This window comes from Rhea americana, unplaced genomic scaffold (genome assembly GCF_003343005.1).
Source record: "Rhea americana isolate MKP2758 unplaced genomic scaffold, rheAme1 scaffold_94, whole genome shotgun sequence".
Taxonomy (NCBI): domain Eukaryota; kingdom Metazoa; phylum Chordata; class Aves; order Rheiformes; family Rheidae; genus Rhea; species Rhea americana.
The window spans coordinates 2,095,401-2,108,029 of record NW_028187133.1 but is presented as its reverse complement, the minus strand read 5'-3'; the positions used below and the strand labels follow the sequence as shown (position 1 = coordinate 2,108,029).

Genomic DNA, 12,629 nt, shown 5'->3' with positions numbered 1-12,629 from the left:
GGGCGACGCGCTGACAGGACTACCAGAAAGCCCGCTTTCCACACATTTCTGGTGCAAACGCACACTGCTCTCAGCTGTGCTGCGCACTGACTCGCGCCGCCTGACACGGCCGCGTTTACAGGGACGCTTCGAGCAACACGTTAACCCCGAGCGTTGCCGTGCGCACTCGTACTGGCATTTTTTAMAAAATTCCTCAAAGTGTTTCAATATGTATTACTGAAAGCTGAATTTGAAATGCACAGAGATGCGCTCAGTCCGYGTTTCATTTCTGTCCGTTTTCTGGCTTTTAGACAACAGCTTGCTGTAGCACCGCCTGACACGGCGGTGTTAGAGACCCGAGCAACCCCTTCTCCCACAGTCCTCACTGAAAGAATAAAGATGATGTCTGAAAACAGTGAATAGATATGTATTTGGATACTGATTTTTAAAGGAATTAATCACCAAAAAAAGGGGGGGGGGGCATAATGGGACAAAGAATCAAGTTCTGGACTTTTAAACCTTTTARAGGGTTTAAAAATTAGCATTTTGTGCCATACTTCTGGCCCGTAATTATGTAAGCGAAAGCCAGGAGAGGCACAAATAATTCACCAGTAGCTCGCAGGGACGTGGTCACGAGCAAGCTGCCACCTCACCAGCGTAAATCTTCATGCCCTTATTGACCAGAGACCGTATTCTGCCTATGAGGGGAGGTATCAGTTTTAGTGACAGTGTAGACCTCAGTTTAAGGACAGCATATGGCACTTAGTGTTAAAACTTAACATAGGGTATTAACTGCAATCAGCTGAAGCTTTCTCAGTTAAGCAGGATACACTTTACTTGAGAAACACGAACAACGCACGCCTTCTGTTTATTCATTTATTTGATATACAATCAGCTATTATCAAAACATTAAAGTGACTTTAGACAAATTCTCTCTTCCTGCACTCACATGTTTTTCCTGCTCCAGTTGAGTATAGTCATTATTTGAAATAAGGCTTCCTTAAAATTACAACCATTGCGTATTAAAATTAAGCCAAAGAAATAGCCACCTCTGGTTTCTCTAATTGAGAATATAGACCATAATTGAGAATACAGACTATAATTGAGAACAGAGACTATAATGATAAAGATGTGTAAGCCAGTTTAAGTCCAGTCATCTTCTCACTTAAAACAAACACAACATCAAAGGTTGCTGTACCTTTTTATATGGTCAATATGTAACTGAAATTGGTCCATATTTTGGTTCTCCAACAGCAAAATGATTTTAGTAACCTTATAAAAATATTTTCTAATTTTTCATCAGATCCACTGAAGGCTTTTGAATGACACAGTCATTCTCTCAAGCAATTCTTTTAAGGAAAAATTATAACAATTCTTTTTTTACTTTTGCTTTTTGCTACAGATCCTAATTGCAGAAAATCTTGTGGAAGGTTAACATCTTATTGCAGTGTTTGTAAATCAGGGCATGGGAAATCCTGTATTTTTTGTTTCTTACTGGACAGGAAGAAAAACCTCAAATTATTTTTTCAGCATTATCCACCTTCAAAGTGAAAATCAGAGTACACACTCTACACAACCGACATAGGCCAATTAAAATCTTAGTTGAAGCTCTCTGGCAGCAACAGTCAAGCTAGCTAAGAATTCCTGCAAGGTCCAGTGAGAAGAAAACGTCTTTAGCAGCTAGATCTAGTGTTCCAAAAACAAAAGCCAAAACCTAACGAACCATGATGAGAGTTGCAACAGTTCCATGTATTTTTTGCTAAGAAGAAAAGAACATCTTTTAATGACATTACAAAGAATTACGCAAAGGTTTCAAGAAATAAAATAATTCAGCTGCTGGAGTTTTGATTTCTCCCTTTCAAAGAGAACCTAGCTGCAAATACTTTTCCAGCTGCAAACATCCTAATATCATGTGGCTATCCAAAACAGGGGTGTTGGTTCTGTAGGACTCTTTTTTTTTGTTTTGCTTTTGAAGAAAGCAGGCAGAAACAGCTTAACTAAACAGAGCTAATTTTCTGAAATTTCCTGTTAGTGCACATCTATGTATAGATTGCGTACAGGCTTGGAGAGGGGGGAGGGAAATCTAACAAAGATGAATGAATTCTGTGTGTTTTGTATTTATTGAGACAGATCCTTCTTCTGTTTATACTCTTGCAGGTGTACTTTGTGAAGTGACAGTCATGGTTCTACTTTCAGATGAACTCGACAGGAGATTTTCATTTACAGAAAGTAATTTCTATATTTGCATTGTAAATAAATACAGTTTAATACTGACAGTAAGTACTTTCAATTTAACACTATATAATGGCTGGATTAGTGGATCACCAAGAACGAATGTAACTAAAACAYGAATGTGCATATAAATAAAAATATAATTCAAAGCTTTTTTAATACTGCGTTTTAATGTCAGATGCCAAGAAGACTCACAAAGCTCTACACTTTGTACATAAAAATTGGTCAAACCACAAAAACCACAAAAAGCCTATTACACAAGATTCTTCCCTGAAGAAAGTGAAGATGTCATGTGAATAAATCTAGCTACCAAAGAAGAGCTGCTCTGCTTTACTCTTGAGGAGCAGAAGCTGACCGTCCTTGACCACAGAAGCAAAAGAAATAAAGAGCTAGACCGTAGTTTTGTGGCCACAGCCACATTTTGAGGTTGTGTGTGTGCRTGTGTGTGTGTGTGTGTGTGTGTACGCGCACACACGTATGAGCAAATGCTCCATCAGTGCAGCACGGCTTGTGGGAGCCAGTCTGTCTGTCTATGGCTTGTGGACTCTGGGGAGACAACTCTTCAGAAGGCTAAAGAGTATCAAGAGGTGTGAGACCTATTGCAATTTTGCTGCCATTCAGCCCAGCGCTGCTCACACCGAGTATTAGGAGAGTTATTGTTGATCCTATTCTCTCCTCCCATTAATAACCCTTTGCTATCTGTCCTTACCATCTTAGACTAATAAAATGKCCTATTTTGTGTCCTTCCTATTTTTCAAGTGCTTCCCACTCTGCAGTTTCTCCTCACTTATTTCAACAACTCCTTCACTTTTTCATTTTTCACCTCCTATTTAATGACATTGAGCATTCACTCATAAGCGATTGTGTGGCATAAAACAGTTGTTCCAAAGAAAACATATTTCTAAGTTTAAAATATCTAAAATAAACAAAATCCTCAAGTATAATTCTGGATATAAGTACACTGCTATCACTGTTCTCCTTTTGCCCTCTTTTTTCTGATTTTTTTTTTTTTTGGTTTTGTTTTTTTTTACCATACAAGCCCTTTGGTTACAAGGGCACTATCCTCCTACAGGTCTGTACCGCCCAGCCAAGGATCTCACTCCAGAAAGGTTCCTGAATTTTATAGTTGCTGTATTTCCTRTCCAATGATCTAACCAAGCACAACCCTGGGACGAAGCACAGAAGAACGCACTGGCTATGCTGTTCTCTGGCATCTTCTGCTGTATATTCATCAGGCTGCTTTCCCCTAAAAGCACTGTTCTTTATGGCTAAAAGAGATGGCTCTTGGCTTCTGGCTTAAAAGACCTGAAGCTGCATCTGATGTTCGAAAACATAAGAAACATGGTAAAATCAGAGATCACAAAGARGCTGTAACTTAAATCCTGATCAGCTAGTCCAAGCAATAACAATCACAGCAGGATCTTTTGCTATTTTCAGATTTCAAAAATATTTTACTAACCATACACAAAGAAAGCCATTTGTTTCTATTTTAAATCGAGATAGACTTGTTAGGATAGACTGGCAAACAATTTTAATCCTCACAGTCTAACAGAAACTCTTCATCGTGTAACTATTTGCTCAAGATTTTTRTCTATTTACGCATTCTGAAACATCAGCAGAGCTTACAGAAGACTAACTCTCAGATGAAAGTTTTGGTGTTTAGTTTTCGTTTCTAACATGGTTTAGTCTAAACAAGCAAAATGGCACCCTCTGTTGGGCCTAACATGTAATTACTTCTTTTCAGCAAYGCGCCTCACCAAGTCATGTTACCAAAGCTTTTGAATCAATATTAGGTTGAAACGAAACCAAACCAACACAGAATATTCCGTGCAACTACACAGCGATTAGGATATTTATGATCTTTTTCAAACCTCGCCTACATCTGGGTGCTTTGCAAATCGTTCAGGTGAGCACTGGAATTTCTTTGATTGAAACCTAAAATATGTGCATGCCATTTCAACGCTAAGCACAACTTACACACCGTACGCACCRTTTATACTCAGCGTTACTGCAATGTATTTTTCTGAACTGGATGAGAGCTGCTAACTGGTTTACAGAAAGCTATGCAGGGGAGCTGCAAAGTGCTTTCTGGATAAGGATGCCACAAGAAACTCCCACTGTAGAAAGATGATTGTTTTACCTGAATTCTTCCTACTAGTATGTTTCTAGATAAGGATGTGATTCAGTTGAGGTTAAGTTGGACACTGTGTTAGAACATAAAATACAGAAAGGTGAAGTCCTAAATCTACAAATACTGATGCCTATGCCCAGGTGCAAAAAATAAGACTAATCAGATGAGCAAAGGTGGGAAAAAATGAGACTATTTAGATGGACAAGGTCAATATGGGCTAGTATGTGAATACTGGAGTCTAAAACTTGAAGAACAGTTAAGAAGGAAGCTCATGTGAGAGAGACATCAGAATAGAGACAGCAGGGTTCTAAAATTGAGATAAAGTAGCTGGGCTGCATAAAAAAACAAGATCATGAAGAAAGGTGAAAGAGGGAAGCAGGGCTTAGGAGTTACAAATTGGGATGCAAAGAAATGAAGGTCTACCAAGCTGCAGCAAGAAAAAGTCTAGAGCAAGAGAAGATATTCCAGTTACCAAAAAAAAAAAATATATAGCGAAAAGGCATACAAGTCCAAGTGACTGCTGTGAAACAAGACTTCTCCACAGTCTGCATTTAACTAGTCCTTTGGTTACACATAATGATATTTTTTATTAAATTGCATTGTGTTAAAACATTTTACAGTAGTAAGAAAGAAATCTTCCTACCTTAAATGTAGTCAGCTGCTGATTGATAGTTTCTGTTTCCATTCCAACAGGACCTTGTGACTCTTCATGTTCTTCAGCTCTCCCAAGCAGGCTGGAAAACTCTTTCAACTTACTGTAAAACTCCTCAACACGGCTAATGGTCSCCTCCACTTGATCTTCCCTGGCTTTTGCTCTGTCGAGTAATTTGTTGCACTGTTTATTTAAAGCTTCCAAATCTCTTTTTATACCAATAAGGTCAGGAGAAGCTTCAGCTTCCGTGGCTAGCATCATTTTGCAGTTTTTATTAGCATTCTCGTTATTCATTATAAGGTCTTCCAGCTTTTTCAGAAAACATTTTATATCCTCTCTCTGTACCTGCAGTACATCAAGGTCTCTCCCCACTGGAGCCATGCTGTCAAGCTCATCATCAAACTCTGCAAACTGAGAGAACATCTCTCGGATGCTGTTTTGGAAATGGCCAATTCCCTGAAGTTTCGTCTCCAAGAATGAGCATCTCTCTTCAACCTGCTGATTCACTGCATTGTATTCTTGCTCTAAGGATTCAGCTTGGAGCAAAAGGTCAGAAACACCTGCTGAATCAGAAGCTTCAACCACCAGCTCTTGGGCAAGCTTTTTTGCTAAATCGACATGAGGCTTTAAAGTCTGTAAGGCTTTCTGCTGGGTCTGCATCATTGTCAGGTGTTTGTTACTGAATGACTGAGGTCCAAGCGAATCATGAGCTTCCAGATGCTCCTTGGCACTTTTAAGCTGTTTCTCAGTTTCCCTGGATGATTCCTGAAACTCTTTCAGCCTTTGTGCCATGTTTTCCAAGCACTCTCTCTTCTTATGCAATTGTTCTGTGACCGTTTTCACTTTCTTATTAAGTGCCTTAGTCTCCTCTTTAACAGCTTCTTTATCTGTTTGACTTGCACTGAGCAAACTTTCAGCAGTATTGTTTAAGAGCTCCACCATGCCATGGTGTTTATCCAGGTCCTTCTGCCAGGCCTTCACCTGAACAATAGAATTCTCTATTTCAGCAGGGTTTATGCCAACTTTTACTTCGCACAGGTTGCTTTGACATTTCTCTATCCACGGCTGCAGATTTTCTACATGCTGCTTGTACTGCAGGGCTTTCTCCAGACAATCTGTTAATTTATCTTGCCTTTCTTTTACCTGCTTATTCATTTCATCCCAGTTACTTTTGAGTGTGGCAATTTGAGACTGTAATGCCTTGTCAGCTCCTTGAGTCTTCTGCAAGATACTCTCCCCTTCTGCAACAATTTTTTCATATGAACTAATCTGATCGGACAGAGTCTTCTTAAAATCTTTCTGTTCTTCAATTAGTGASTGCAAGGCATCAAGTTTGGCTGATATAGGACGAGCCTGGTTAAGCTCTTCTTTCTTTTTGTCTAGCCAGGTCTGAAAGTCTTCAGACATTTGCTGAAACTGATGAGAAGTGGCATAYGCTGACTGAAGCTGCTGAACATGGTTATCTATAAAGCAAAAGACAGCACAGAGGTTCATTATCAGAATCAGCTAGCATTCACTGAAAAGAATTCTAATTTTGATTTTATTATGAATGATCATTAATTTGAGGAGAGCTGGTCTTTAGTGTGTAGGGTTTGAGCTGAAGACAACCAAGTCGCCTGCAAAGGATAGTCAGTCTTATGCCTGGAATACAGCAGAATAGCAAAGGCGTTTGGATATGAATCAAATCTAGGGAGCTCAGCCAACCTGTGTCTACGTGAATCCCATTCAGGCAAATTTGGCGTAAAAAGCACACAGTCATGTTTCATGATAACATAAAGTGTAAGCACAGAGAACATTAAGTAATCCAACCTAGTCATGTCTAATTCACGGCCTGCAGGTAATATGTTTTTAGAAAGATCTTTTGATGTTCCTTATGACCAGAGGAAATTAAAAAGCTAAAAATGAGGCTGTTACRGACAACAAGGTACGATGTTGCCTGCAGTGTATTGCGCACTCAGTTCTGTTGTTAACAGGGTAAGGAACAGCTGCAAACTACTGACCTACTTCTATCATAGGCAGTTTTATACAATTACCACTGCTTTTTTTGCTGAGCCCATTACTTGTGCTTAGCTAAAACATGATTACATTCTTACATTCTGCACCTATGCACAGTTAAGATACTTCACTAGACAGCAYCCCATTTTGGTATCCTAATAAAGTGAAGATGTATCTGAAGGCACGTATGAGAAAAGCAGGACTGTTATCATGCGTATTCTCTCCCAAACTTCCCACTAGAGATCCAAAGTATTGCTTTTGCCTTTTCAAGGTAGGGATCCTAAGTTCTAGTGTACAGCTGCTGGGACAGAATGCAGAGTGGGCGTTCAGCTCCGCTCGCGCAACATTTGACTGCTGACTGTAAAAGGAGATGTAACTACGATGTTTTACTTTATGTCTTAATTACTATTTCTCTTTAAATAAATACTAACCAGATTTTTGCTCAATATCCTTAAATGATTTTATGATGCCGTCTAACTGTCTTGTCAGTTCTGCTTTCAAATATTCTTCTCCAACCAGCGTTGATAGCTCTTCACAAAGAGCTTGAGCCGCATTTATATTCTTCATTTCCTGTTCTATTTCCTCCTTCATTTCTCTAGCAGTTTCCAACTGTTGTTTCACAGCATCAGGTTGTGTGCTCACAGCCAGGCTGCTGCTTAGTTTGCTATCCAAGGCACTCAGCTTATCAGACAGACTTCTGAGCAGGCTTTGGTACTCTGTGCTTTTCCCAATGGCTTGGTCAATTCGGTCACATCTGTTACTCAGTTGGCCAGTTAGACTGTCCCATTTTTGTGCCACAGCTGCCAGTTGCTCTTTTACGACTTCATGAGAGGGGGGATGTTCACCAGGCCTCTTCAGGATCCCTTCACCAGCTGTAGCTAACTGTTCATATTGCGGCTTTCTGGTGTCAAACTCTTTAAGCAGAATCTGGGAAGAAAGTAAAATTTAAAAAGCCTTTACCTTGCAAAAAGGAGCAAAATGCTCTGGCAAAAATTATATAGAATATGTTGTATCTCTGCTTCATTAACTGAGTAATTAATCTCTGAGTTTAAAAAGCTAGTCAATTAATTTCAGCRTCTACACATAAATGGAGTGTTGCTTCCAAATGTTTACATGAAAGAAACAGRAAAAAAAGTTAATTTACACACTGTCAAATGGAAATTCAACCAGCAGATGCAAGTAAACAATGAATTCTGTTAATATTACAGTAATTAAGTAACTGTAACAAGTAAAAGAATCACAGTTTAGGTTCAAGCAGTGTCTTCCTTCCTAGACAGTTTTGAAATTTGCCTTAAGACAGAACTTCAAAGAAGGTGTATAGTGACATAATATTGCAAAGTATTATTAGAGCACAGACAATGTTTAGTAATTCACAAAATGACTGAATCTGTACTGTAAGATTTGTTAAAAGTTTATATTAGTGGTTTTCAATATTAWTTTTTTTGACAATAAGTCCTAATGCTTACAGAAGAAGGGACAAATACTGTGGCTTTGCTCTACAGAACGTTCTAATCCCTTCCTTTTTCAGCCAATGAAGCTCAACTTTAAAGCACTGTTAAGTGATACRTGATAGCCTTATGCTGTCTGTGGACATTTTTGAGCTTTTATAAACCAATTTTAAGTCATTTTCATATAGTAATAGAATACAGTTCATTTTTTAAACTCTTCCTGTTCATCAATATGGATATGTCAGCTTTAATAATATTTTTGCAAAAGAAAATGTTATTTCTCTTCACAGTTTAAATTAACTAGCAGCAATAAAAATGTTTGAAATTAACAATCCTACTTTCTCCTATTTAGCCTAATTTAATTTTGGCTTCTTTTTTTCCTGAAAGTTTGCAGTATTTCTGTAAGCAAGTTACTTCTTCACTACGCTTTTTCTTCTCTTTCACACTCTTGGCCACATATCTATTCACAGTACTTGCATTTCACTTGCTTTCATATTTTTATTAGCTACTGGCACATTCAAGTGAATAAAATCTTAAAAAGCTAGTCCTACAGCATAGACTCTGTACGAAGACTGATCATAAAATCTTACATACACACTCAAATTATTAAAACTTCAAAGGACTGTTTTCATTAGACTACAGAGAAACCACAGCATGGTCAAAACACCAAAATGTATCTGAGGATCAGTATCTCCCCAAGGAGTAAGTTCTAAACATTTTTTCCTTTAGTTCTTTTGATCTCCTTTCACTCTCATGAGAATTTTTTCTTGTAATTACTGCAGTCAAGTATGACTTAAGCTGATATTTACTGATAAACAAATGTAGTAAGCTCCTCAGGACTGGTCTGTATGCTAAATGCAAAATAATACTTTGCTAATAGTAAAGGAAGCAGTAAAACTTAATCACTAATGTATGTTGGCAATCCTCACTCACCTGGACCTGTTGCTTTTGCGTATTCAACATATTTGGATCAATTGATAGTGGTCCCAGCACACTGACCATCAGCTCCTTTTCTACAAGCCAGTGCTTTAACTGAGCTTCTGCTGTCTGGAACTGGGTCAGGTAATTTGAAGACTCTTCCAGTTTTTGTTGTCTCTCCGATGCAACTTGATTGAGCTCTTTCCATTTAGAATCTAACAACGATAATGTTAACATATTGTGTGCATGTTCTAGCAGACGGGTTGCCGGACAGCATGCTATATATGAAACATAAACAGAGCTCTCTAATAAGGCTTCTTGCTGAGTAGCTCCAGATGCCTTCTTGCGGCGACTAGGCAAATACGTTTACATCTTTTAACAGTCAGACCAACAGATASGTGGATAAAAGTCTGCAGTTTAATATAACCACACGTGGAATTTTTAAAACAATGMATGTACAACATATAATAAAGCTAGATCAGAAAATTACTAAGTGAAGTATCATCAAACTTAGACTTGGATCCCAAATGACACAAAAGCCAGAGTGTTGTACTCACAACTCAGGCCTAGTCTGACTCAGGTTGACTGGCCTTCCTATTTAGTCACTGGAAAGAAGCAGGTACCTCTCCAAGGGTGAGTCTAAACCCTAACTTAGGCTTCTGCTCTGAACCGCGCTTTGAAGTAGCACTTCTCTTTCGAATGTCTGTATTAGGTGTTAATCTGTGATACTTAACTTCCTAATTTAGACATCTGAACCAGGTACCTAATGGCAGGCGACAACACGAAGTGCCCTGGGAACTCAGAAGCCAGTCTCAAAGCGCTATTCCCCTTCTGCCTGGTCCAGCRGCTTCCAGGGCTGCCATTAACTCTTATGATCTTCCCTTCCCTCTTTCCCTGCTCGCTCACTCAGCTCCGGCTGTTTTGCTAGCTCTCCTCATTCCCTGAATTTCAATTGCTTTTTTTTTTTAATTTCTTTTGCCACCGCACTGATCTCTGCTCATTCTGTACTAATTCCTTTTCAGCACAAGTTCCCTTTGAGACCTCACCTGCTCTTTAAGCTTTTCAAAGAACATTCATAAAGAGGGCAGGTTAGAAATCTATCAACTTAAAATTATGGCTGGTGTAGCTGAAGAAATACCTATTCAGTCGATCAGTATTTCATACTACAATTTACTTTAAAGTACAACAAACTTAAGAAGCATTTTTAAAAGCTTATGAAAATTACATGCTGCACTATCTCAAAATCTATTGTCCAAACATGGTCATTTCCATTTTTTTTGGCAAAATTTATGAAGTCAGTTTTAGAAAATGGCAAAAAGCCACTAAAACCACAAAATGACAGAAGCCACAAGGCGCATGGAAAGAAAGCATGCAGAAAAGCATTAACAACAACTCAAAATGTTCTTTTATATCAAACTAGAATTGACTTAATTTGCTTTCATCAGATGTTGTAAGAATAACCAGCATATCTATCTGGAACAATAGCTGACCTCTCAGGTTTTAGCCACATGCTGTTTGAAAGAGATAAATTACAAAGCCCTCTAAAACAGGGAGTCAAGCTATAGCTCGCTCAATTGCACTGATATAAATCCAAAGTCGACAGACTTCAGTGGAATTACTCCAGCTCTACACTCTTGTAAAGGGAGTTATTTTGCACAGGATTTATGAGATAGGAGTGAGCAAGACATTAAAAATACCAGTGACTGATGATATGTTAAAAAAACTAATAATAAAGCCATTTCCAAGTAAGTCTGAGTTATAATGGAACTGTACTGAAGTACCTATTTTATCCAGCGTTTGTCTCCATTTGGGTGCCTCAGGAGAGTCCGGGTTCTTCTCTAACAGCTCTGTCACTTTGTCCTTTAATTCCTGCACTTTATTCTCACTTTGCTTTAATTCAGTTTCAAACAGCTATAAAGTCAAGTGATAAAATTAATAAATAAGAAACTACAGAAAAAATGTAAAGCATTTAAAAGTCTGTAATGCTGAGATGCCAAGCATAAAAATAAACAATAAATACATAGCATTTATACACTGCTTTTCTGCCATGGATCTCAAAACTCCCTATAATGGCAGATCACAAATATACTGGCTGGTCATGTTTTCTTTGGAAAAAAATGAGAAATAATGGGAAATAATGACCTGGTATGTATATATGTATACGTATATATATACACTATATTAATAATAACAATTATTAATTTGAGGAAATGACAGAGACTTAAGAGAATCTGGATAAATAAGATCCACCAGATCCCACCATACTCACATGTGCTTGGAAGCTGTTCTTGTACAGCAGGTAAGCTATAATGCACAACTGCGGTTCAAAGTAGAAAGAACCCAACCAGCACCGGTAGTGAGGAGCTCTGTGTGTGCTCACTTACCTCACTGAAAATCCTGCTATCACAGACAGACTGCTTCTTGTAGATCATCTAGAGTTACAGTCCAGAGAGACCATAGCTTAAAGTGTACACCTACCAGGAGATTTAGATGCCCCAACAGTCCCTAAAGACCAGTTCAAACTGTTCTTAGAGGATGGAGGAATGAACAGTTCTTGTGCCTGGCAAAGTGCTCTTGTCTGAAAATTCTTAACCAATAAAACTTGCATTGTTGAGTTGCATTTTAACTCTCTTAAAAAAAACCCACTAAAATTAACACTGAACAAGTCTGCGCTTATGTGATTTACTACTGCTAGTAAAAGGCACAATGGCATCAAAGGGGTGACTCTTGCCTGAGCAGTCACTCATTTATCCAACTCTTTGTGAATACTCTCCTGTTACTACAYTGGAGGTAGTATGGTTTTGTTAGCTTTGAATATCCTCTGTTAAAAATTATGAAGCAATATTTTTCCACATTTAGTATGAGTTTTAGGACTGAACRTTATCCAAGTCTCAGGAAAGTCAAACTTGAGCAAAGTCAATAGCTGTTCAGGTTAATTTTTAAGGCTGACCAGCCAAATCTGAAAAAAATGTGCATCACTTGGATCAGACTCTGTCCTTATTTATCAACTTTCACAGGCAAGGAAAGAATTTTCCATTTCAAGAGCTATCCATTACGTATCCCTTTAAAGATGAACCTTTACACATATAAATATTGTCCTTTGTTGCTAAAGAAGCATACGTTTCCAATGCCGAAAATGGACAGAAGCTAACTGCTGATTCAGTGGTTTTCTTACACCAATTAAAAAGAGGGAAAGAGACTGTTGTGCAGCTGTATAACTTAACAAGCATGACATGGCTGCTGAAGGGAAATGTTGCCTTGGRATAGACATAAG

General features: G+C 38.3%; 1 protein-coding gene across 1 annotated transcript in view; it reads right to left on the bottom strand.

Moving 5' to 3' along the window:
* DST (dystonin) overlaps positions 1–12,629 on the bottom strand; it is a 300,486-nt gene that overhangs the window by 73,297 nt on the left and 214,560 nt on the right. Inside the window, exons 59-62 of the mRNA XM_085324897.1 lie at positions 11,137–11,266; positions 9,371–9,570; positions 7,421–7,916; positions 4,986–6,457 (exon numbers count right to left, since the gene is read on the bottom strand). Coding sequence (XP_085181023.1) covers positions 4,986–6,457; positions 7,421–7,916; positions 9,371–9,570; positions 11,137–11,266 — 2,298 coding nt within the window. The remainder of the gene's footprint in view (positions 1–4,985; positions 6,458–7,420; positions 7,917–9,370; positions 9,571–11,136; positions 11,267–12,629) is intronic.